This window comes from Bos javanicus, chromosome X (genome assembly GCF_032452875.1).
Source record: "Bos javanicus breed banteng chromosome X, ARS-OSU_banteng_1.0, whole genome shotgun sequence".
Taxonomy (NCBI): Eukaryota; Metazoa; Chordata; class Mammalia; order Artiodactyla; family Bovidae; genus Bos; species Bos javanicus.
In genome coordinates, this window is record NC_083897.1 from 134707675 (window position 1) to 134733857 (window position 26183).

General features: G+C 40.2%; 1 protein-coding gene, 1 long non-coding RNA gene and 1 pseudogene across 3 annotated transcripts in view; 2 read left to right on the forward strand and 1 right to left on the reverse strand.

Annotated features, from left to right (window-relative positions):
• Positions 1 to 277: 277 nt before the first annotated feature.
• ACE2 (angiotensin converting enzyme 2) overlaps positions 278 to 26183 on the forward strand; it is a 51941-nt gene continuing 26035 nt past the window's right edge. Inside the window, exons 1-8 of one of the 2 annotated variants that reach the window (XM_061408099.1) lie at positions 278 to 507; positions 1127 to 1413; positions 14517 to 14675; positions 16236 to 16326; positions 18056 to 18199; positions 19550 to 19662; positions 20464 to 20569; positions 23469 to 23566. In XM_061408099.1, the coding sequence (XP_061264083.1) occupies positions 1228 to 1413; positions 14517 to 14675; positions 16236 to 16326; positions 18056 to 18199; positions 19550 to 19662; positions 20464 to 20569; positions 23469 to 23566 (897 nt within the window). In that variant the 5' untranslated portion in view covers positions 278 to 507; positions 1127 to 1227. The remainder of the gene's footprint in view (positions 508 to 1126; positions 1414 to 14516; positions 14676 to 16235; positions 16327 to 18055; positions 18200 to 19549; positions 19663 to 20463; positions 20570 to 23468; positions 23567 to 26183) is intronic. The other variant, XM_061408100.1, reaches the window with a different exon arrangement.
• On the reverse strand, positions 969 to 2537 carry LOC133242097 (uncharacterized). Its single transcript, XR_009734768.1, has 2 exons — positions 2356 to 2537; positions 969 to 1478 (listed from the first exon to the last, which is right to left on the reverse strand). It is a non-coding gene; the product is annotated as an uncharacterized LOC133242097 (long non-coding RNA).
• LOC133242918 (iron-sulfur cluster assembly 1 homolog, mitochondrial-like) lies at positions 7944 to 8502 on the forward strand (annotated as a pseudogene).

A 26183-nucleotide genomic window follows, 5' to 3' on the forward strand; every position in this document is an offset into this window, starting at 1 on the left:
GCCTCAATTTCATAATCTGTATAATGGCAATAAAAATGTTTGCCTCTAGGTTTGCTTCAACGAGATATTATAATGCAAAGCACTTTAAACAATTATTATTTTTTGCTCTTCAACAATAATATGTACAATGTTAGAATAAGGGGAAGTAGTGGAAAGTTTGATTTAAAGGCCTAGTTACTGCCATTTCACCTGGACCTGGAAGACTTGTTTTTCTGGGTGAAGAAATGTTTTCCCTGTGTGAAAGTTTCATAATCACAGCCAAGCAGGCCAACGAGCCCTGCCACTTAAAGCGGCTCGTCTCTTTTATCTGTAACACTTATATCTATAGCCTGGGAATGAGGATACTGGTCCAACTCCTGATATTCTACAGGATAACCACTGAAATCTCTCTGAATTCGATGCCATGATCCATGGCAATGGATGACTAGGACTGACATGGACACTCTGAATTTCATTCCATGCGGTGGCATTCTGATTTCCCTGTGAGCCTGACTGAGTTTTAAACAGGTAAGTGAAAGGGATGGAGGCACAGTGACCATCTGGGAGAGAAAAGAGGACCCTTTTAAAGTTTTTCCAAGTTAAATCAGGAGAGTCAACTTGTGGAGTGAAGGGTAGTTTTATAATTCAAAAAAATGGCCCTGGAAGTGAAAATTTACCAGAAAAAAATGAATTCTATAAAGACAAGGGCAAAGTTGTTTACTTGGGAAAGTATTATCCAAGTGGAGAGTTTTTGTGAATATGAGTTTAAAATAAAAAGGAAGGAAAGATAAGTGATTATTAATGGACTTGTCTGTAAAACATCTAAGTCCCCAAACATTAGCCCCAAGATTCCTAATACAAGAGCTCATTGGTCACTGTAAAATCCTAATATCTTCAGTGTATCTTTAACAGATTTTAAGGAACATATTAACCAAATGTACAAGTTTTGATTTGGCCATAAAAATGCAAGAAGAGCTGTGATTCTCTAGGATTAATGAATAACATTTGTTTATTTGATTTGCTCTAAGAAATCATTCTAAAATCTGTTTACATATCTGGCCTCTCCAGGATGAATTTTATGTTGGTTCAGCAGATTGTTTACAGTTTTTTCTTCTTCTTCCTTTTTTTTTTCATCTTCCCTGCTCAGTGCCCAACCCAAGGTCAAAGGCTGATAGAGAGTAAATCTCATGAGGAGGTTTTACTCTAGGGAAGTTGTTCAGTGGATGGGATCTTGGCGTACAGAGAAAGATGACAGGCTCTTTCTGGCTCCTTCTCAGCCTTGTTGCTGTAACTGCTGCTCAATCCACCACTGAAGAACAGGCCAAGACATTTTTGGAGAAGTTTAACCATGAAGCCGAAGACCTGTCTTATCAAAGTTCACTTGCTTCTTGGAATTATAACACCAATATTACCGATGAGAATGTCCAAAAGATGGTGAGTCCTCATGGCTACAGAGGGGTATTGGTTGCTTCTTAAAAATCAGCTTACTGCCCAGGAAACTGAAAAGGGAAATCAAACAAATGCTCTGAGCTATGAGATTGGATGTTTGCCTCAGTATTTCTGATTCTGGAGTCCCAGATGACTGAAAAATTGACCTTTGAGTTTACTTGAAAAAATGTTACAAAATAATTCACTGGTCTCAGTCCAGATTCTTGGTGAATATGCTTTAGAAATTTGCCACCATAATTCTTATCATAGTCAGGCTTTCAAAGCATGTCACAGAAATGCCATAAGTTATTCAGTTAATAATTTCCTCAAGCCTACAATGTCAACAGGAATATCTAAAGACTCTCTACAAATCATCTATTAACTGAAAAAATATGCAGCTGGAGGCTTAGTGAAAGAGCTCGCTAGTAATTAAGATTACCAGGGGTCGGGTGAGGCTGGACTTGGGAATTCCTTAATTGTCACGGAGTTCTGAGGGACTTTCAGAGCATACAGGATCCACAGAGCCCTCCAAGAAAACCCATAATCAAACCAGTTCTGACAAATCTCAGAATGCTCTGGGAAAGCAAGATGTACTCTTTGACAAGTGCAAGGATTTAGGAAGTTTCTTCCCTCACATATCTCAAAGCAGTGCTGGAAATGGAGTGACATTATTTAAGCAAAGTTTTTGTGACACTTGTCCAGCAATGCATTCTTTCAAAAATGTAGTTCAAATCTTATTTTTTCAAATAGTGGATTACAGGTTTAAGTTAAATCACTGCCACTCACTGGACAGATTCTATATTCTGGACAGATTCAGTCTGAGATCTGCTGCTTCATGTGAATTCCCCAGGAGATTCCCCCCCACCCCCAGTTTTTCTAAAGAGATTTGGACAGCCCAGTGTTGTCATAGGAGACCATTTTTTTCCTTGTCTCGTATTTTGGTCTTACCTTTCTTCACTCTTCATGGTTGCTTTTTTCTCACGTTTTATTTGGTCTTGATGAGCACTGTGCATTTGTTTTCATTCTCAAATAGTCCGTAGGTGGTGTTGAAGGGAGACCAGCATTGTGCCTAAGAGCTCTGGAGTCAAGCTGCCGAGGTCCAAATCCTGGCTCCACCGCTTTCTACCTGGGTGAACTTGAGCTACTTAATGAACCTTTCTGTGCCTTAGTTTTTCTGCCTGTGAAAAGCCACGTAATACCATATTTGCTTCATAGGGTTGCTGTGACAACAGCTAATACACAAAGCCACCAGAATTGTGCTCAATGCTTGTGAGCCTGGGAGAACAATACAGTACCATTGGTGTGAATGTGAGAGGGTATTCTAATTGCTGAAAAAATGTGTAACAGTTCTGTTCAGTGTCCAGATACTGAGAAGGCATTTTACAGAAGGAGATGCAGTGATGCTTGTTGAAATCATCTCTGGATCATTAAGTGCTATCACTTTTGAATTGCACTGGTTGATTAGAGGAAAGGCAGAAATGAAAGGGCATAAGTCCACGAAGGGTAGTCAAAGTGCAGACAGTATGGGCCCTTTAAAGAAAAGTGAAAATATGCAAACACAAGAAGCAAGCAGGGGGCCCAGTATCTCCTTCCTCCAGCAGTGGTGAAGGGTGAGTTAGCGCATTAGTGCATCTGTGTGGATTTACCTGGGGAGGAGGCAATAGACAGGGAGGACAGTGGCTCATCTGTTCTCTTATCACATTTATTGAGATCCCCTAATGAAATGGGAACTGCAGCTGGTGCTACACGAGGTACCAAGATGAATAGGAAGCTGAGATAATGGTCCACTGCTGATGGCCATGCTTATAGAAAGAATTGGAGAAATGGAGAATGTTTTCCAAGGAAAGAGCCACTGGAGTGATTTACGGGGATGAGAGAGAGTTAGAAGGGAAAACAGAATTAGCTCTACAAAGCCTAACTCAAAAAGAAAAAAAAAACATGAGTCTGAGATGGAAGAAGAAAGACTAGAATGTTCCCAGTTGTATTGGCCAACTCTCTTCAGATTAGAAAGGTGGTGCCTTTGAAAGCTCAAAAGAGATAAATTTACAATAAATAGGAGGAGGTGCTGTTTCTATTACAGGTAGTGAAACTGGTAAGACTTGTAAATCTAGACCATTCTTTAATCTGAAAAAGTGAGACATTGAAAACTATAAATAGGTTTTGGAAATATTTAAGCGAATGTAAGGATTGTAGATGCACTGTGGGTGAGACATGCATTTATGAACCCAGTTCTTTACCTTCCTCAGTATCAAGGCCCAAGGCTATGTCACTTTACAGTGCCATCTCACTGAAGGTGACGTGACTGTGTCCTTTGCCATGTGACTTACATCTGCTGTTAGCAGATGTCTTACAAGTAGAGGCATGGAAGGACTTGAACGATGGGACTTTTCCTTTGCACCTTTGCCTTTACCATGAGGACATGCCTGGATTGACCAGGTAAAGAGTGAGAGATGTGTGGAATAGTTGTCCTAGCAGAAACTAATCCCCCAGAGTTTTAAGAAGATCCAGTTAAGATTAGCAGAGTTGCCTGGCAACACTCAGTGATTCTAGGCACACAAACAATGAACACTTATGCCGTTGAGATTTTGGGTTGTCTGTTATGTAGTACTATTGTAGCAGTCTTCTTCCCTTCGCTCAGTCGTGTCTGACTCTTTGTGACCCCATGGACAGTAGCCTACCAGGCTCTGCCGTCCATGGGATTTTCCAGGCAAGAATACTGGAGTGGGCTGCCATTTCCTTCTCCAGGGGATCTTCCCAACCCAGGGATCGAACCTGGGTCTCCTGCAATGCAGACAGACGCTTTACCATCTGAGCCACCAGGGAAGCCCCATTGTAGCGATAGATAACTAATATAAGAAGAGAAATTTGGGCTGTATGACATGTGTATGTTCATATCCTATCATGATTGAGGGAAACCTGTCATTTCATAATTATTCCTTGGTATAACGTTCAGAGTCAGAATATTGGGCTTATCAGCCAATCGACCTAGTGTGGCAATTCTTAGATAAAGTCATGAGAATAGTTTAAAATAATAGAGGGCACTAGAATTTGATCAGTATAGTGTCCCCAAAGCTCGCTGTTTAGGAGAGGTCCATCAGATAGATATAAGAAAAAAAACTTTGTTCAAAACAGATTTCCACATAGTTCAGAAATTCAATGAAAAAAAATTACCAGACACTTGCTTTAGAGCAAATACAATTCTCATGTTTGAGATCAAACATTCACCAATTAAACTGTAATTCTCTTCTCAGTAAAATGACATTACTTTTTTGTATTTATTGTTGGTTTGATTTTTGAAAGAGACCTTTGTTAGTCAAAGGATTTTTGTTTCTTTTTTTGCAAAGTCAGAAGCTCTTTGGCAACATGGGAGGTCCCTGGACAATTTTTTTCCCCTGGAAGAGAGTGAAAGGATCCTGCCACTGGCAGGGGCATCCTGGTTCTCTGTTCCAGTATTTGGCAGTAGCTACTACAGCTGCCCCCAATTCCTGTGGGCACAACTGTGAAGGGAGCATTGAAGACTGCCCTGTTGGAGCCCCAGAGGTCTCAGAACACTTCATAAATATTTCTTGTTGAGTTATCAGAAGCTGTGAAGAGACAGCAGAAGGCCCACACTTACCCTTTGGGTGGGCAGGGCCCCTAGAGCCCTTGGGCACACCTGCTTCCTGGACCTTTTCCTCTGTCTTTAGGGCGGGGTCACAGTGAACCCAGAGCAGGGTCATTTTAAACTGCTATTCTGTACCCAAGGAGAGAACGCAGACTTCAACCCTGTCTGCAATGAGTCTGTCCCACACTCCCCAAGATATGTAAGCACCTACACATAGGTACAGGGGTGGGGAAAGGTCAGTGTCATGCAGATACGATGGAATTCAGGAAATCTGATGCTATCGTGATTCTGCTAAGCTGGCTGTGATGCCTTGGGCAAGTCACTTACTTTTTATCTCATAAATGTAAGATAGTAGATGGGCCCAGTCAAGATTTTTCGGTGGATAACAGTGGTGAGTGGACAAGTTCCACCTGTGGAGGATTAACAGGAGTCAAGTGCATTGGAGGTATTGTTCATGCTAGTTTTCCTTTGTCATGAAAACTTTATAATGTCCCAGTTGAGTGATGTAATTTGGTAAAATTGAACTTGAGCAATTCAAAATGACATGTTTCATGCCATCCAGATTTGACACACTCACTGATCTGAGCACTCTGACAGAACACCAGGCGGCCACCAGCTACACCCAGGGAGGGCAGCCTAGTGGTCAGGAACTACTGCTGCTTCTCAGTGTGTGCCAGGTAACTGGGCAAAAGACAAAACATTTAATTTTGGCTAAATCCTCTGGTTTGGAGCAGTTCCATGGAGGTTTAAGATCTAGTTATAGGATCTAGGGAATAAAATGAGTTTTCTTTTTCTTTACTTTTACTATTGAGGGCTTTTATAACAACAGCTTTATTGAGATAAAATTGCGTGCTAAGTCGCTTCAGTCATGTCCAACTCTTTGTGACTCCATGGACTGTAGCCTGTCAGGCTCCTCTGTCCGTAGGATTTCCCAGGCAAGAATACTGGAGTGGGTTGCCATTCCCTTCTCCAGGGGATCTTCCTGACCCAGGGATTGAACCTGTGTCTCTTACATCTCCTGCATGGGCATTGGCAGGCAGGTTCTTTACCACTATCACCACCTGGGTTATGTACCATAAAATTCACCAATTTAAAGTATACAATTCAATGTTTTTTAGTATATTTACAGAATTATGCAAATATCATCACTATCTCATCTTAGAACATTTTCATCACTGCAAAAAGAAAGCAATCTCTTCTTCCCCTAACCCCCCAGCTCTCAGCAACCACTAATCTACTTTCTGTCTATAGATTTGCCTATTCTGGACATTTCATATAAATGGAATTATACACTAGATGGTCTTTTGTGATTGGCTTCTTTCACTTTGCATGCCATAGCATGTATCATTATTTTGTCCCATTTTACTGCCAAATAGTATTCCATTTGGAGAAGGCAATGGCACCCCACTCCAGTACTCTTGCCTGGAGAATCCCATGGACGGAGGAGCCTGGTAGGCTGCAGTCCATGGGGTCGCTAGAGTTGGACACGACTGAGCGACTTCACTTTCACTTTTCACTTTCATGCATTGGAGAAGGAAATGGCAACCCACTCCAGTGTTCTTGCCTGGAGAATCCCAGGGACGGGGGAGCCTGGTGGGCTGACGTCTATGGGGTCGCACAGAGTCGGACACGACTGAAGCGACTTGGCAGCAGCAGCCGCAGTGTTCCATTATATGGATTTTACTTTACTTGTTATTGTAAAAATTTTCAAGAAGAAAGACTAATATACCCATCACCCAGCTTCAGCAATTATCAACACTTCAGCCAATCTTGTTTTATTTTTCTACCCAACGCCATGTTTATTGGATTATTTTGAAGGAACAACTATATGTTTTATGTAATAAATGTTTCACCTTGTAGCTCTCAATGTAAGAATTTTTAAATAACCTTAATAGCAGTTTCATGTCAAAGACTTAACAATAATTCCTCAGTATAATCAACTATCTAGGCAATATACAAATGTACCCTAATATCTCATTTTAAAAATTCAGCTGGTTTGTCTTAATCAGGATCTAGCAAAGTCCTCTCTTGATCATTTTGGCAGATGTACTTTAAGTCTCTTTCAGTCTATAGAGCCCTTCCTCATTTTTTTTTTTTTTTTTGTAATTTATTTGCAGAAAAATTGAGTTGTTGCTCCTAGAGAAACTCCCACATTCTGGATTGGCTGACTGTGTTCCCATAATGTTGCTTAACATGCTCTTTTGACCCTTGTATTTGCTACAAATGTATAGATCTGGTACAGAGGTCAGCACACTTTTTTCTGTAAAAGGCCAAGTAGTAAATATTTCAGGCTTTTTGCCCTATTCAACCCTGCCATTGTAGACCAGTCAACTCTGCCACTGTAACACAAAAGCAGGTATAGACAGTACATAAATAGGTGTGAATATGCAAACTTTATTTATAAAAACAGATGGTAGGCAGAGTCCTACTCTAGAGACTTGATCAAAATCAGGTTTCCCCTGTGAGGTTTTTTAATAGGTATGGAAATTGAATCTATACTACTAGCAGGGTGCAGGAATATTGAGCCAAAAAATTAGCCAAAAATTAATTCAGGTTCCTAGAGCTCTGGAAAAAAGAAGCAAATTAAAAAATCTGTAGGGACCCTTTTTAGATCCAAAGCTCAAGGCATTTCTACTTTATGCAATAGATACAAATAAATTTAAGATAGACCAAAAATTAAATAGGAAAAGCAAGTCAAGCTTTTATAAGAAAATATAGGTGACTTTTGGTTAGGAATGGTTTATTAAGTGAGTCTTGGTTGGGAATGGTTTATTAAATGAGTTTTACTTGAGAATGGTTTATTAAATAAAAGACAAAAATATCAATCTATAAAGGAAAAGGCTGAGCAAATAAATTTCATTAGAATTAAAAACAAACTTTTGTGCACCAAAAGACATCATAACTGCACACACACACAAGACAAGAAGCAGAGACCGCCCGCGGTGTCCATGGATACAGGTTGAGATGGCCGCCCTCCAGCCCTAGACACTGGGGCGGCAGGATGGCGAGGATGTCGGCTTCGTTAGTCCGGGCCACTGTCCGGGCTGTGAGCAAGAGGAAGCTGCAGCTCACCCGGGCCACCCTCACCCTGACACTTTCAGCAGTAAACAAGATAAAACAACTTCTTAAAGATAAGCCTGAACATGTTGGTGTGAAAGTTGGTGTCCGAACCAGGGGTTGTAATGGCCTTTCCTACACTTTAGAATTTACAAAGACAAAAGGAGACTCTGATGAAGAAGTTATTCAAGATGGAGTCAGAGTGTTCATGGAGAAGAAAGCACAGCTAACAACTGTTAGGAACAGAAATGGACTATGTTGACAAATGATCCAGTGAGTTTGTGTTCAATAACCCAAACATCAAAGGAACATGTGGCTGTGGAGAAAGCTTTAACATTTGACTCCTCAGGACTGCTCTGGCTGTAGGCCACCAGAGACCTGTGGAAGCTCTGGGGCTTATTGACGAAACCATGTGACTGTCACATACATGCTTAAGGTGTGTAATGTATGGCTGCCTTCCAAGGAAAATAAAGTGATGCATTTGAAAATGAAAAAAAAAAAACACAAGAAACAGAGCTTGAGAAAACATTTTGATACATATAATTAACAAAAGATTGACAGCCAAGATATATAAAGAAATTTTACTAAATGATAAAGACAAAAATTCACTAGAAAAATGGGGGAAAGATATGAGCAACAAATGCATAGAAGAAGAAATTCAAATAAATATATATATATATATATATACCTCATATATATGTTTAACCTGACTAATAATCAGGATAACATTATTTTAATAGTGAAATACCAAATTGACATAAAATCGTATTTGCCAAAATATGATATCTGTAGAAGTTGAAACTTGCTTTTTAACCCATCAGTTCCACTTCCAAAAATTCCACCTGGAGAGCCTCACCTGTGTACTCAAGAAACTTTATATATTTGCAGATTTAAATTAAATATTAGCAATTTTATATGATTTAACCTAATACAAGGATGTATATGGTAAAAAAAAAAAGTATTACTTAAAGACAGGAAACGTTCATAGATGAGAAATTATTAAATAAATTTGAATTTGGTCATATACTTAAATATTATACAGCAGTTAAGATCAATAAGGAATATATACTTGAAAAACTAGAAAAAATAAGTAATGCTAAGTGAAAAAAGCAGAGAGATTTTCTTTTTTTCTCAACTTTATTGAGATATAATTGACATATAACATTGTGTAAGTTTAAGGTGTACAAACTGTTGATTTGATACACTGATATATTGCAAAATATATGGTAGCAGTAGTAGCAGTCTTAACTAACACCTGCATTACATCACATGATTACCATTTGAGAACATTTAAGATGTATTCTCTTAGCAACTTTTGAGTATATAATATGATATTATTGACTCTAACCACTAAATAAATATGCCTGAAGCAACTATTATAAAGTGTTAACATTTTAAATACCTGAGTACAGGTTTTTGTGACATTTGCTATGTTATTTATACTATATTATATTTTTATTATGAAATATATCAAATATATATCTGGTGGGCCACTTTCTGGCAGGACCCAATTTCAGGAGTGAGTTTCTTTTTCCCTATAAATTAAAAAAAATTGAAATGTTTGAAAGACACATTGCTTCCTCCCATCTGGAAAAAGAAAAAATAAAATTTTGATTCTCAAGACAAAGCAATAGAATTCATATTCTTATAATTTAGATTCCTTACTTTGTTGAATAGAATAAGTGTTTTTAAAAATATGCACATATCTGGGCCTATTTGACAGAGAAGGCAATGGCACCACACTCCAGTACTCTTGCCTGGAAAATCCCATGGACAGAGGAGCTGGTAGGCTCCAGTCCATGGGGTCGCTAAGAGTCGGGCATGACTGAGCGACTTTACTTTCACTTTTCACTTTCATGCATTGGAGAAGGAAATGGCAACCCACTCCAGTGTTCTTGCCTGGAGAATCCCAGGGACGGGGAGCCTGGTGGGCTGCCATCTATGGGGTCGCACAGAGTCGGACACGACTGAAGCGACTTAGCAGCAGCAGCAGCAGGGCCTATTTGAAAAGTAATCAAGGCAGTTTTCATCTTTAAATCTGATGTGGTTTGGAGAGCTATGTCTGGATACTGGGTCAACACATGGGGCCTGAGAGTGGAGGGTTCCCTGGGAACTTGTTGGGTGCCAAGTCACTGCCTAGATGTTAAGATTCCTTTGAGTTTTTCATCTTCTATCTTCAGGAGACTCTCATACCTACAGGGAAAGAAGTGGTTTAGAGACTGCTGAAAGAATAGCCTAGCAGTTGATAGTGAGGCATAGAAAAAAAGAAGACGAAATTTTAATTTTTTGCATTTCAAATAACTTATCACAAAAGGATTTTAATTGTTTAAATAAAATTATCATAATTTGGGAAGAGACCACAAGACCTATGACTTAAAACAAAGCTCATATGAAAACATCTAAAAGCATAATGAGATCATATTTAACTTGCATATCATTAGGGCCAAAAAGAACAGGATATCTTATGGAACGGAAGGAAATGGCAACCTGCTTCAGTATTCTTGCCTGGAGAATCCCACGGACAGAGTAGCCTAGTGGGCTACAGTCCATGTGGTAGCAAAGAGTTGAACACAACTAAGCAACTAACAGACACACAAAGTGTAATTTAGGATTTTATATTTTCAGTCCTTGAAATGACAAAGGATCTCTCAATAGGATGAGAATATGGTATCCACTACAGTTATACATAGCGGGTCAGAGAGGGTTTTAACTTCCTGTGATTATACTGAGTTATGTGTGTCTTGACCCCAAGCCCCCATCAATGGCTGCAGAAACGTTTGCTGTGTTAATTGCTTCTCTTCTGCCTTTGCACAGAGGCAGTATGGGATGCTGTTTATTTGACCTGTAATAGTTCTTTTTGAGGAGAAGGCAATGGTACCCCACTCCAGTACTCTTGCCTGGAAAATCCCATGGACAGAGGAGCCTGGTAGGCTGCAGTCCATGGGGTTGCACAGAGTCGGACACGACTGAGCGACTTCACTTTCACTTTTCACTTTCCTGCATTGGAGAAGGAAATGGCAACCCACTCTACTATTCTTGCCTGGAGAATCCCAGGGACAGAGGAGCCTGGTGGGCTGCCATCTATGGGGTCGCACAGAGTTGGACACGACTGAAGCGACTTAGCAGCAGCAGCAGCAGCAGTTCTTTTTGAACCCTGTAGCAATGTAAGTAACTGTATATGCTTCAATTCATTCATCATTCAAGTGCAAAAATTACATATAGCTGTCAAGCAGTATCTAAGTGACTTGGTTGGTATGTATGAACTGACTTTGATTCTCTGTGTAACTGCTTAGCTGTCAGTTTTATTTAGGCATAGGAACCTTATAGTATGAATATGGAATAAATTGTAAATAAGATTAAAAAGAACAGCTTGAGATGGAACAGTGTATCCTCAGGGGCCAAAATTCAAGACAACATAATGTTTTTGTGATACAAAGTATAACACTTCTAGTATGATAATGATAAATAAAACAGATATCTTCAAAGTTCCCACATACATTATCATTTTTAAAAATATTTTAAGACTGAGGCCTTTTGGGGATTCTGGGTTGTCTCCAAGGGAGATTGAAAATAAAAGAATGCTCTTAATTTGGGATCAAATTTTACCAGAAATTTTGCTGTAAATCATCCTAGATTAGATGAAAAAGGGAAGGGGCTGAGAGGTGGGTGGTGGATTATGTAAATGAATCTGTGCTGTAGACCAAACTCCTTTTTCCATAGCTCATTCCTTCTCATTCAGACATGGTACAAAGAAGACTAGAATATGTTGAATCCAATCTACAGCCAGTGGTTAAGAGCATTTAGCTTTAGAGGCAAACATATCTGTGTTGATTCCCTGATTCTTCCAGTTAATAGCTGTGTGACCTAGTCAAAATTACTTACCTGCTCTGTACTTCATTTGCCTCGTTTGTTAATTGGAGACAGTCACAACCACCTCACAAGATTGTGCAGACTCATTGAACAGTAGTTCGTAAGGGGTTGTGTGTGCTCAGTAAAGAGAAATCATTTTCCATTTCACTGTGACTCTTCTACTCATCTCTTGTATGATCCATTGCTGCACCTTTCATGAACCACTCTCATCATGTCACACACCTGCTTGAAACCCTTAAGTGACTCCCTAGTATTCACAGGATAAAAGTACAATTTCTTGATCTAGAAAATGCAGTCATGCCTGGAGTCCTGCTTTGGAATCTCTACTATTTATCTATTGTGTAAAAGATTACCACAAAAGATTATCTATTGAGTAAAAGATTACCAGATCAAAACAACACACATTTATTATCTCCTGGCATAGTTTAGCTGGATCTGCTTCTGAGTCTTGCAAGATTACAGTCAGGTCCTGGCTAGAGCTGTGGTCTCATCTGCGACTTGACTGGAGATGAATCCACTTCCAAGCTAATGTTAGTGGTAGCATTGAGCTCCTCGTATGTTCCTTAGGATGTCAGTCGGAGGCCATCTTGAACTCCTCACCATGTGGCCCTAGCCATGGGACAGCTTACAACATAGCATCTTGCTGCATCAGTATTAGCAAGGGAGATTCTTCTAACAGGATAAAAATGATAGCCTTGGAAATTCCCTGGCTGTCCAGTGGTTAGGGCTCTGTGCTTCCACTGCAGGAGGGAACGAGTTTGATCTCTGGTTAGGGAACTAAGATCCCACAAGCTGTGTGGCTAAAAACAAACAAACAAAACAATCTTATCTAACATAAACATGTATATCCTTCACTTCTGCTGTATTCTCCTTTTGGAAATGAGTCATAGGTCCTGCTCACACTCAAGGGAGACACAGGAGGGTGTGCCACCAGGAAGTAGGGGTCCTGGGAACCATCTTAGAGTCTGCCCGCCTCAGGATCCAGGATTCAGACGCTGGCAATTAGTTGACAGCTCTACCGTTTATTTTTCTTAGCCCCTTTCTTCACATACGAAAAATGGAAATAGAGTAATCTTCTATCTCTTGGGATTGTTAAGAAAATCAAATGAGGTAAATTATTTTGCAAAGTACTCTACAGTGATCTATTTTCTGCCTACTTTAAGATCTATCTTAAGTTCTGCCTCCTCCAGGAGTCCTTGCCAAATCTGGTCCCTATAACAGGAACTGCTTGGCCCCACTCGTAGTTTATATGGAATCATAGGCTTTTATGTTTCAGTAATGAAACATTCATGATGTGTATCTTATCTCCTTGATAAAACAATAAGCAGCTTAAGGACAAGGACTTTTTTTCTGTAAGTGATAAAGTAGCTACCATTTTTTAGTGCTTAGGATGTATCAGGGACTCTGAGAGGCATTTTATTATTTGCTAAATTTTCTTGTCCTTTCAACAACCCTTTGAGGTAAGTTCTGCTATTACTCTCATTTTATGGATAAGGTAACATGACTCAGGCTAAGTAATTTGCTCAAGGTCACACAGCTAGTTAGAGGTGTCTGATTCGAGGAATGGAGTTCTTACGTGCCTCATTTGCTACCTCTTTTTTATAGTCTAGAAAAGTACAGTGTAGAAAGTGGTTGCTCGTTTTAGCCTTTGATAAATGGAAGTGAGCTTGTACACTGAGAGAAGACTGCTGCTGCTGCTGCTAAGTCGCGTCAGTCGTGTCCGACTCTGCGACCCCATAGACGGCAGCCCGCCAGGCTTCCCCGTCCCTGGGATCCTCCAGGCAAGAACACTGGAGTGGGTTGCCATTTCCTTCTCCAGTGCATGAAAGTGAAAAGTGAAAGTAAAGTCGCTCAGTCATGCCTGACTCTAGCGACCCCATGGACTGCAGCCTACCAGGCTCCTCCGTCCATGGGATTTTCTAGGCAAAAGTACTGGAGTGGGGTGCCGTTGCCTTCTCCGAGAGAAGACTGCATTGGATACATATGGAGAAGTCAAGATGGGGGGCAAGTGAACCCTGGTATCACTACCTGCTTCTTGGTTTCTCTGGTGAGTGGGTAATCACATTGGCTACCAAATGGTCATGTTCAGGGCAGTCTTGAACTGGAGATCAAAATTCAAGATTAGAATCTCTGGTAAATCACCATACTATGAAGCTTCCTGCAAACTGGTTCTTTCTCATGGTTCTCATCACCATGAGAAGCTGTATTCTCAGGAGGTCCGCTCCAAGCTCTGCTGGGCTTTCCCTTTAGAGTGTTTATCATTGAATCCTTGAGTGACTCACCCACGTCACAATGCTAAGGCCATACATCCCAGGACCCCACAATATAAATCATCTGTGAGAATTCACTTCCAGTTCTGTGGACAGGACCCTTGGGAAAACGAAGCAAAAGGCCAGGAAGAGAGAGTGACCAAGAGTGGCTTGATCACGCTTAACCTAAACCTTGACCTTCAGCAAAGTAGAGAATTAAATAACTCAGGAAATATTAGATGTTCCACCAGATGTTCTTTGGCCTGTATCTTCTGTCTATTTGAATAGTCCCATTCTAACTTCAACTTCATTTTTTGTTGTCATTTCAGAATGAAGCCAGAGCCAAATGGTCTGCCTTTTATGAAGAACAGTCCCGGGTGGCCAAAACTTACTCACTCGAAGAAATTCAGAATCTCACACTCAAGCGTCAATTGAAGGCCCTTCAGCATAGCGGGACCTCAGCGCTCTCGGCAGAGAAGAGCAAACGAGTATGTGACGTGCTAGCACTGATCCCAAGAATGGAAATACTGGGGAAATCTTAAACATTAGTATCACTCAGGGCTGCTTACTTTATCTGCAAACCTAGCAATGCTCACAATAGAAAGAGCACTGTGCCTTGGTGGGGTGGTCACGTAATTTATCCTCCAAATTGGGATCCTTTGAGAGTGAAGGGGGACGCTGGTATGTTAGGACACATTGTTAAACTAGGATTGTCAGGGCTCTGTGGTCCATAGATACAGTGACAGAGATCGCCTTCCTGAGGACCAGGCACTTAGCCCATGTCTGTGCTTCTCAACTGCAAGTGATTTTGCCTACCAGGGCCATTTGACAATGTCTGGAGTTAGTTTTGGTTGTCACAACAGTTGAAGGGTGTTATTGGCCTCTAGTGAGGAGGGATGTTGCTAAACACTCTGCAAAGCGCTAGGAAGTCTCCAGTGACAGTTGTCTGGTCTAAAACATCAGCAGTCCTAAGCTCGAGAAGCCCGATCTGTCATCTCATCCTCCCCCACCCCTTTCATTCTTGACTGTCTTCTGCAACTTCTTTAAAATGTTGCTAAACCACTGCAGCTCAGACCACTTTAGGGATAGGCGAGTCACTTCTTTCTAAAACATCATTTCCATATGTGGGTCCCTCTAAATAATGGCAAGATTCTTCCTCCATTAAGCATAAAGCGATTTACCTCCACTTTCTACCATCTTCTGGGGCCAAATGGCTGTCTCCTATAATAGTCTTCAAATAAAGGAAGGCAGGTTTGTTTTGTTTTGTTTTGTTTTTTTAACTATTTAAGGCTTTTTTCTCTAGCCTAAAACATCCTTCCATCTGTTGATTTTTCTTATACGATGGTTTCAAGTTCCCTAACCAGTCCTGGTTGCTGGCTTCATTTTGTCAGTATCCTTGGACTGAATGCAGCCCTCCAAATGGGTTCATCTCTGCGTGAAAGTGAGCAGAGGTATGACATCCTGCTCTTCCAAGACATAGCTCTCAGGTGCCCCCTCTTTGAAGCCATTCCTGAATTTCCAAGTTACTAATTCAACCATTCCCCCCATACTGCCACATCACTTTTTGGTGACAGTTGTAGCATCTGTCACTCTGTTATGTAATCATTGATTTCATGACTCGCTGTGGCATGTTTGTGGGGCTCTTAAAGACCAGTGACTTGTTCATGTCATAATTATCAGAGTGTAGGACGTAGTAGATGTTCAGTAACTGTGCACTCATTGAAGCCTAAAAGGAACAATAAACACACTACTCTTTGCATGTGTAGGTGAGAAACATTCTTGGCATTTGGGCAGATCTGTTTTTTTTTTTCCGGTCACTCCACATGTATTTATCATATGCTTATAAAGGCAGTCTGTGCTAGTTGATGATGGGAAAATTTAGCTGAGATATTCCAACCCTACATAAAAGAAGATACTTGGCCAAGAAGATGTGAACTTCTGTATTTTGAGGCATAAAAAAATTGCATGATTGAAAAGACATCTCTACATTAGCATTCTCTTTTGTATATCTTCCATTTTTAACATTGTTTATTATCTTTAATTTGTAGTTGAACACGATTCTAAATAAAATGAGCACCATCTACAGTACTGGGAAAGTTTTGGACCCAAATACACAGGAGTGCTTAGCACTTGAACCAGGTGGGCTATTCATTTTGAGCAGTGATTATAAAATTTACTTTTTTTTATTCCAAGCTTTAAAAATGAGATTAACATCAGATGATGATGTTGTGCCTTTCAGATGGACAATCCAAAGAGGGAAAAATTCCAAATGTGTGTGTTTTAGCACACGGATGTTCTTTTAAGTTTTAACAAAACTTCACTATAAATCCTGTCACACTCAAGTAGTTTAATTAAGTTAGTAATTCAGTGATCTCAGTGGTTTATTTTCTCTGCAGAATTATTTTGAAGCTCAGATAAGGGTGAGGACACAAAATGGATTAAAGATCTAAACGTAAGACCAGAAACTATAAAACTCCTAGAGGAAAACATAGGCAAAACACTCTCCACATAAATCACAGCAGGATCCTCTATGACCCATCTCCCAGAGTAGTGGAAATAAAAGCAAAAATAAACAAATGGGACCTCATTAAACTTAAAAGCTTTTGCACAACAATGGAAACTATAAGCAAGGTGAAAAGACAGCCTTCAGAATGGGAGAAAATAATAGTAAACGAAGCAACTGACAAAGGATTAATCTCAAAATTATACAAGCAACTCCTGCAGCTGAATTCCAGAAAAATAAATGACCCAATCAAAAAATGGGCCAGAGAACTAAGCAGACATTTCTCCAAAGACATACAGATAGCTAACAAATACATGAAAAGATGCTCAACATCACTCATTATCAGAGAAATGCAAATCAAAACCACAGTGAGATACCATTTTACGCCAGTCAGAATGGCTACAATCCAAAAGTCTACAAACAATAAATGCTGAAGAGGGTGTGGAGAAAAGGGAACCCTCTTACACTGTTGGTGGGAATGCAAACTAGTACAGTCACTATGGAGAACAGTGTGGAGATTCCTTAAAAAACTGGAAATAGAACTGCCTTATGATCCAGCAATCCCACTGCTGGGCATACACACTGAGAAAACCAGAATTGAGAGACACGTGTACCCCAATGTTCATCATAGCACTGTTTACAATAGCCAGGACATGGAAGCAACCTAGATGTCCATCAGCAGATGAATGGATAAGAAAGCTGTGGTACATATACACAATGGAGTGTTACTCAGCCATTAAAAAGAGTACATTTGATCAATTCTAATGAGGTGGGTGAAACTGGAGCCTATTATACAGAGTGAAGTAAGCCAGAAAGGAAAACACCAATACAGTATACTAATGCATGTATATGGAATTTAGAAAGATGGTAACGATAACTCCGTATGCGAGACAGCAAAAGAGACACAAATGTATAGGACAGTCTTTTGGACTCTGTGAGAGAGGGCAAGGGTGGGATGATTTGGGAGAATGGCATTGAAACATGTATATTATCACATGTGAAATGAATCACCAGTCCAGGTTTGATGCATGATACAGGATGCTCAGGGCTGGTGCACTGGGATGACCCAGAGGGATGGGATGGGGAGGGAGATGGGAGGGGGTTCAGGATGGGGAACACATGTACACTCATGGTGGATTCATGTCAATGTATGGCAAAACCACTACAATATTGTAAAGTAGTTAGCCTCCAATTAAAATAAATAAATTAAAAAAAAATAAGGGTGCAGACATGAATGAATCATGAGATTTCATTGAACAACTTTATGACCTTGATATTTGCCAGCCTTTCAATTCTTTACAAATGAAAATTTCTAAAAATTCTAAAAAAAAATTTTTTTTCCCTTTGGGTGCTTTGTGATAATAGGTTTAGATGACATAATGGAAAACAGCAGAGACTACAATCGGAGGCTCTGGGCTTGGGAAGGCTGGAGGGCTGAAGTTGGCAAGCAACTAAGGCCATTGTATGAAGAGTATGTGGTCCTAGAAAATGAGATGGCAAGAGCCAACAGTAAGTTTGCTGGGCTGTGGCGGTTCTGAAGCTCCCTATAGGGCTGTGGGGCTATTTCTCATGAATTACCAAGCCTGCCCTTTGATATAAGGGGTATCCCTAAATTAATCACCTGCTGAACAATTCAGGTTACATGTCTCCAAGAGGAGACCACTAGGGAATAAGGAAAGGTGAATTGACATTCTACAGTTTAAAGGGCTTGAGAGCAAGACTAAGTTACCAGGCCTCAAACAAATCAGTAGTCTGGGAAGGGCTCAGGCTCCTGAGGGTTCCTAAGGTAGTCTGCGGATGGACAGAGTCTATTTACCAGAAAGGATGAGAAACAGAGATACCGTCTCTCCTTTAAACTCCCATGTGGCCACAGTTCATTCTCGAAGGTCATTTGTGTGATTATCTCAGAGTGGTGTCCCAGAAAGAAACAAATCAGAGTACTTTAGGCTGGGAACTGTGGTCATCAAAATCTTAACATGCGGAGGAATTTCCATATCTCTCAAGTTATCCTCCTGCCTGAAAGATGAGCTCAAGCGTGGCGTTGTGAGGAAATTTCTGTTTTGGTCGTTTACTGCCTCCTGGGGTTGAGGAAGGGAAAGCAGTTTTCATCTGTCTTTCTGTGTTCCACTGCCGCTTAAACTCATGTTCTCAGGCCAGAGGCGCACTCGAGACTGGAACCCATCGTCACATCCTTCCATCCAAATATTTACTTCTCTCCTCATCTTCCTGATCATTCATCGCCAATGAGCATGTAAACATTAAAACGACTAAAATACATTTACAAAGTTTATTAGCGGTTATCCTGACCCAAGCTCGTGTTTCTTGGCAACAAGACACTGCATGAAGCACAGAGATGGGCTGTGTATGTTAGAATTTGCCAACAATCACAGGTCCACTGTGGCCGTGTCTATGATGGGTTGGGTTACAGTTGAAAATATAAGGCCCTAAACAAAATGAGAATTTAAAGACCCAATCACATGTTTTAAAGCTAAAGATGCTAACTGACCTATGGAGAGAGTAGAGACCTGGGGTTAGGAGACTAGGAGTCCGCCTCTCACCCTCACCAGTTGTGTGACCTTGGACGAATCCTTTGATCAGCCAAGAGCCAGCTGTTACCCAGCACCACGGGGACTGTAATACTGACCATCTTGTAGAGTTTTTGTGCTCATTAGATGAGATAATGAATTAAATTTCAGACACATTAGCTAGTGTTATTCATTTGTATCCCTTTGAGTTGAAGGCCAATAAAAATGTGACAGGTTTTTGGATTTTTTTAAACCTCCCAGGAAGGCTACTCTATGTATACTGTGCTTTATCTCTTTCTTTCCAGATGTTCTCATTTTCTTCTTTTTAAAACAGATTATGAGGACTACGGGGACTATTGGAGAGGGGATTATGAGGTGACTGGGGCAGGGGACTATGACTACAGCCGTGACCAGTTGATGAAAGATGTGGAACGCACCTTTGCAGAGGTAACGAGACACAGAAGTTCACATATTGTATGATTTCATTTATATTAAATGTGCATAATCGGCCAAACTATAGAGAAAGAGATCAGTGATCACCTGGGGCTGGAGGTGGGAATGGAGTTGACTGCAGGCGGGTACAAGAAAACTTTTGGGAGTATTGGAAATGTTCTAAAACTGGGCAGTAGTGATGGTTGTCCAATAGTATACTTTTATTAAAACTCACAAAACTGTATACTTTAAAATGGGTAAATTGTATGATATATAAATGATACTTCAATTTAAAAATGAAAGAAGTAGGTAGCATCTTAAAATGAATATATATATTTTTCGCATTTGCCTTCCAACTGGGGCTTCCAAAGTGGTGCTAATGGTAAAGAACCCGCCTGCCAATGCAGGAGACATAAGAGATACGGGTTTGATCTCTGAGTCGGGAAGATCCCCCAGAGGAGAGCATGGCAACCCACTCCAGTATTCTTGCCTAGAGAATCCCATGGACAGAGGAGCCTGGTGGGCTACAGTCCATGGGGTCGCAGAGTCAGACACGATTGAAGGAACTTAGCACGCACACCCTCCATGCGGTATTTGTATCCCTCCAGACGTGTTCACCGCTTTATGCAGTGGAACTAGTCAGCATCTATATCTGGTAAGAAGGAATGCTTTCAAACTCTTCAGAATATTTCAGAGGAGAAGAAATTAGAATTTAGGGTAATTCTACTGTCTAAAGAAGCCTCTATTTTTAGTGTTGGGGATTGGAAATTGGAATAGGCTATTCTTGGTCTTAAACTGTCTTCCTGGGCTTTTCAGATTAAACCATTATATGAACAACTTCACGCTTATGTGAGGGCAAAGTTGATGCATACCTACCCTTCCTATATCAGCCCTACTGGATGCCTCCCTGCGCATTTGCTTGGTAAGAAGCTCGGGGAATTCTTTGTCTACTTTGCTCTTTGCTGTTTCCACCAATAAGGTAGTTATTTTGGGGTGAGGCCCAACTTTTGAAAAATTCTGTGAATGAAGTTAGTAACATTCTAGAAATCATATTTTGAAAGCACTGTCTTCACCAGAAAAGTCATTTTAAATTGTCCTCTATTGCATTACTTTATGCACAGAGAGTTGTTTTGTTTGGCCTCAATCCATAGATAAAGGGGTTATTTAAGATCACCAGAGAATGAGAGTGAAAATGGGGAAAATAAGTTTTTGTTTTGTTTTTAAGATCCTCAGGTTTATTTTTATTTTTTAATTTTTGGGCTGTTCTGGGTCTTCCTTGCTGTGGACGGGCTTTCTCTAGTTGCTGCATGCAGGCTTTCTCTAGCTGTGCTGCACAGGCTTCTCTTGTTACACAGCGTGGGCTCCAGGCACATGGGCTTCGGTAACTAAAGCTCATGAGCTCTAGAGCGTGGGCTCAGTAGTTGGGGCACACAGGCTTGCTTGCCCTCTGGCATGTGGAATCTTCCTGGACCAGGCATCAAATCTGTGTCCCCTCCATTGGAAGGTGGATTTTTAACCACTGGACCACCAGGGGGGTCTGAAACTAAATTGTATGATTCAACTTGATTGGCTGACCCTTGAGGTGAGATTTTAGCATCATGTTGTCAGAGGAAAGAAGCTTAGTTGGTTGGGAGTGGTCAGGGGTGAGAGAAAAGCTATCTAGAATTAAGGTATAGCCTGAGTGAAAGCTCTGTAAATTGATTGTTCAACTGCAACAATATCTTTTGCTGCAAAGTACTTGGTTTGGAATCATATGGGTAGTCAATGAAATCCTCCTCATGAAGAAAGCTGCCTAGCTTAAGAGGAGAAACAGTCTTCAGAGAACTCTGGATCCTGCTGTAGAGCTTTAGTAGACCAGGCAAGACCTGGAGCCCTTTACTGAACTCCCTTATTCCTCGCCAGAGAGTGGTCACCCTCCCTCCCCTCTCCCTCACCCTCAAAGCCTTGGCCAAAGAAATATCTGTGTTGGCAAAGTTTACATCCTGCATACACAGCAAGCCTACTACAGCAAGCTAAGTTGCTAGTAGCTGATTCTTTACAGGCAAGCTTCTTTCTTAGCAGGAGGAAATCTGGACAAAGGAGCAGTGGAGACTTTTTCCTCTAAAGCAATATATAAATACTCTCTACAGTGTCTTTGGCAGGCATTCTTTGGCAATTCATTTTCTGCTTAAACCTGTCCGGCGTGAGGTGGCTCTTGCTTCCTTCCAAAATAGACTCATCTATCACTACACTGTACCAGTTATAAGAAAGTCCTACGTTATGTGGAGGTGAACCAACACCCCTCTCATGCCTTCCATTCATTCTGCCTAATTCTGTGCTCTGAGGTTACCCAGACTATGTCCACTCTTCTTGCACAAGATGGCCTTCTAGAGAGTTGTAAACAACCATTGTCAAGGTACAGCACGGTTCCTGACACAAGAGTATGTACGCAGTATATTTTACTATTATTCTTGTCATCGTGTATACACTATTTTCTTCTCGTATGTTAAATATCCTACATAGACTTTCAGCCATTCTTTAAAAATCTCACTTTTCTACTTGTTCTCATTTGGACAAGCAAATAAATAAAATCAAACTTTATTGATGTCCCTCTTCAAATACCATGCTTAGAACTGAGCAGTTACTCCAGCTGAGGCTTGCCCGGCATAGAATAAAGATGGTGCTGTGACTTCCTTTGTTCTAGACACTGTAATTCTATTCTTTTACCTTAAGGTGATATTTGCATTTTGGAAGCCACGTCATACTATTGTTGGATCCCTTTTGGTCTTTTACATGTGCGCTGTGTTTCAACCTGATGTCATATATCACATATTTCCATAATAGCTATTTCTTTACAGTTGAAGCATAGGACTTTGCATCTATCTCTATTGAATTTTATCTTTTAAAACATGAATTTGTTGGCATATTCTTCAGGTAGTTATTTTGCTCCATTCCTTTGGTGCCAGAATTCTGGTCCTGCTGTTACATTGATTTTTTTTTTTTTTTTCCAGATCCATTTTCTCTTTTAGGGTTTCTGGCCTTGGAATCCAGTTTAACATTTGTTTGAGATCTTTGAAAAGTCACCCAGTTAAGTAGATTACTATAGTATAGTAATAAAAGTGGAACTTAGTTACTAGTTATTAGCAGAGTGTCCTGAATGATCATCCTATATGCGCTCAGTTTTCTTTTCCATTATAGTTTATTACAGGATCTTGAATATAATTTCCCATGCTATTCAGTAGGACCTTGTTGTTTATTCATTCTGTATATAAAAGCTTGCATCTGTTAACCCCAAACTCCTAATCCATCCTTCCCCCACTCCCTCTTCCCCTTAGCAACAGCAAATCTGTCTATATACTCTCTGTTAAATTCAATATCATAGATTACTAGCAGTTTAATTTGTAGTATTTTGTCCCATGGATGAGGGACTATATAAACCTATTTCTAACCTATAGTAGCTATGATGTCCTGTATATTTAATACATTGTGCCTTTGAATTGTGATTTGAAATGAAAGAAACAGGGATGATTCCCTAACAAGCTTTGCCTCACCACATCACCTCTTGCCATTTTAACCTTTCAGAGGAGACAGTAAAAGAAGGGAATGTTGAAAATATAAAATAAGAGAAGAGGAAAAGAGGTAGTGAAAGGAAGCGCAGAAACTATTGAGTTGGCAAAAAAGTTCATTCAAGTTTTTCTGTAACATCACTTTTTGGCCAACCCAATAAATTAAATCTAGAATACTCTATGGCCTGTTTACCAGTCCAACCTCATGTGCTATGTAAAATCATGTCTATACTTCTACTATATTTATCACATATTAACAAACCTTTTTTTTAATAGGTGATATGTGGGGGAGATTTTGGACAAATCTGTACTCTTTGACAGTCCCCTTTGAACACAAACCAAGCATAGATGTTACTGAAAAAATGGAGAACCAGGTAGGAAGAAGACACCTTGAAAACTAAATCCTCAACCTCATTCCTTTTTATGCTACCCTTCTCTTCTTATGTTATAAGTCATGTAAATGAGAAAAATTTCAAGCTATTTTAAATTTATTTCTTATGTAGGTGTTCTTTCATAGAAAAGTGGTTTACAATGACAGTGACATCTAGTACCTAGAATAAGAATGGCATTGATCTTGCTGAGAGTAACTAAAAGTGGAGATGACCTGGTTTTCCATTAAGCAATAAGATGTGGAACTGTGAACTTAACAATTCTTTCTAAAGTTAGTCATTACTATGTAGTCAGTAACCTCTATGAATAGGGGAAAAAAAGGATATCTTTAGATTTTTGCATATTAAAAATCATTATTGTTAAAGATACCATAAGAGTCTGCAATGGTTTGCAAATAAACTTTTTGTTACCATCTTGGAATAATTGTTTTAATTCTCTGTGTTCCCTTCTATTGATGAAAGCATATTATAGTTGTAATTGTGTGTTTTTCTTTATTGAGCTAATACTCTACAATTCTGGGTAGAATCTATAATCATACATCTATTAGCTGTGTAAAATTTTTCCAAATCATTGCACTGTGATTTACATTAGTATTTATGCATTGCTTGTGAACAGTTTTAAATCTGTAAGCAACTACGCAATGAACACCTTCACTTGCATAACATATTCCTGAGGTAAGTCCACAGCAGAATGAAAACATGAAGCTTCAAGAGCCCCCAAACTCCTGCAGCTGTTCTAGCCCCATTTTGCAATTGAGTAGCAGCAGGGGCTCATTTTTATGTACCTCCGTAGCCTGTCTACGGTGTTTTCACACCCACCATCTCTCCTAATGTTATGTTTACAACAAATCTATGGGACTATCAGAGCAGGTCGGAGAAGGCAATGGCAAGCCGCTCCAGTACTCTTGCCTAGAAAATCCCATGGATGGAGGAGCCTGGTGGGCTGCAGTCCATGGGGTCCCTACGAGTTGGTCGCAATTGAGCGACTTCACTTTCACTTTTCACTTTCACACAATGGAGAGGAAATGGCAACCCACTCCAGTGTTCTTGCCTGGAGAATCCCAGAGATGGGGAGCCTGGTGGGCTGCTGTCTATGGGGTCGCATAGAGTCGGACACGACTGAAGCGCCTTAGCAGAAGCAGCAGCATCAGGGCAGGTATTGTGATAGTTCCATGTCGTAGGTGAGGAAACTGAGGCTTGGGTAAATGATTCACCCAAAGTCACAAAGACAGTCAGTCAGTGGCAATTAAGGTTGGAACACAGAATTTGCAGTCGGTTTTTTACCCATTCATTCTTCATTCAACAGATATTAACTGTGCTTGTCAGTCTGCACTCTTGATATACATTCATTTTCCTTAAGAACACCATAGTCACCAATAGCAACATTGTCTGACGTTAAGCCTTTGAAGGTAAAAAAACAATCCATAGTGTCTCTTATATCCAATTACATATTTTCAAGGCAGACATGGGAGAAGAAATTAACTTGACTGGTTTTTAAAATCAGAGGAAGTTTTCTGTGTCACTAAAAAGTGATTCGTTAACTATCTGCCAACTGTACAAATTTAGTTTGACTGATGTATGGGCCTTATCTCCAGAGAAGTCTTGGTCAGCTCCAGGGACACTGGTTCCCAGAAAGATTTGCTGAATGACAGACACCTTCTGCTGTCCTTCTGCAGTTCCAGAATATTCTGAAAGTTTACTCTTGCCTGGAAAATCCCATGGACGGAGGAGCCTGGTAGGCAGCAGTCCATGAGGTCGCTAGGAGTCGGACACGACTGAGCGACTTCACTTTCACTTTCACTTTTCACTTTCATGCATTGGAGAAGGCAATGGCACCCCACTCTAGTATTCTTGCCTGGAGAATCCCAGGGACAGGGGAGCCTGGTGAGCTGCCGTCTATGGAGTCGCACAGAGTTGGACACGACTGAAGCGACTTAGCAGCAGCAGCAGGTTCCTATACAGACTATGAAGCCAAGGCCCAGCTACCCATTGGCTGCTGGGTCTCTTGTGGGCCTTTTTGACTTCGAAAGCATGTGACTTCATGTTTGCTTTATTGTTTGTGTCTTCCTCGGACACAGACACTAATAATCCCCAGCCTAATACTGGGGCCTTGTTCACTGAACGAACTCAATCAAGGGTTGTTGTCTTGAGATGAACAGTTTTTAGCAAAGAGAAGGTCATTAGTACTTGTCTTTATACCTGGAGCATAAAGAATAAAGGCAAAAAAATTCATACATAATCACAGTCTACTCCTGACATTTTAATGCACTTCTTCATTAAAATTATACTATATATGTGTTTTACATATTTTATCTTCTCACTATTATTTTTAAAAATCAATAAAAATTCTTTATAAATCCAATTTATTTAGGTTTTCTATTCCACAAAGGCATCATTATTTAGCCATTCTGGAGGCTGTTTCTACTTTTCCCTCTCTTAAAAATCATTTTGTAACACATACAATTTGTCAAATATATTTTAATTGAAAAATAGTAATAAAAATCATTTAAAATGTAATTCTTTGACCTAATTTCGGAAAATTTCCTAGGTTAGTTCCCTAGAGACTGGATTACTGAGACAAAGAGTATAAACACTGTGAAAG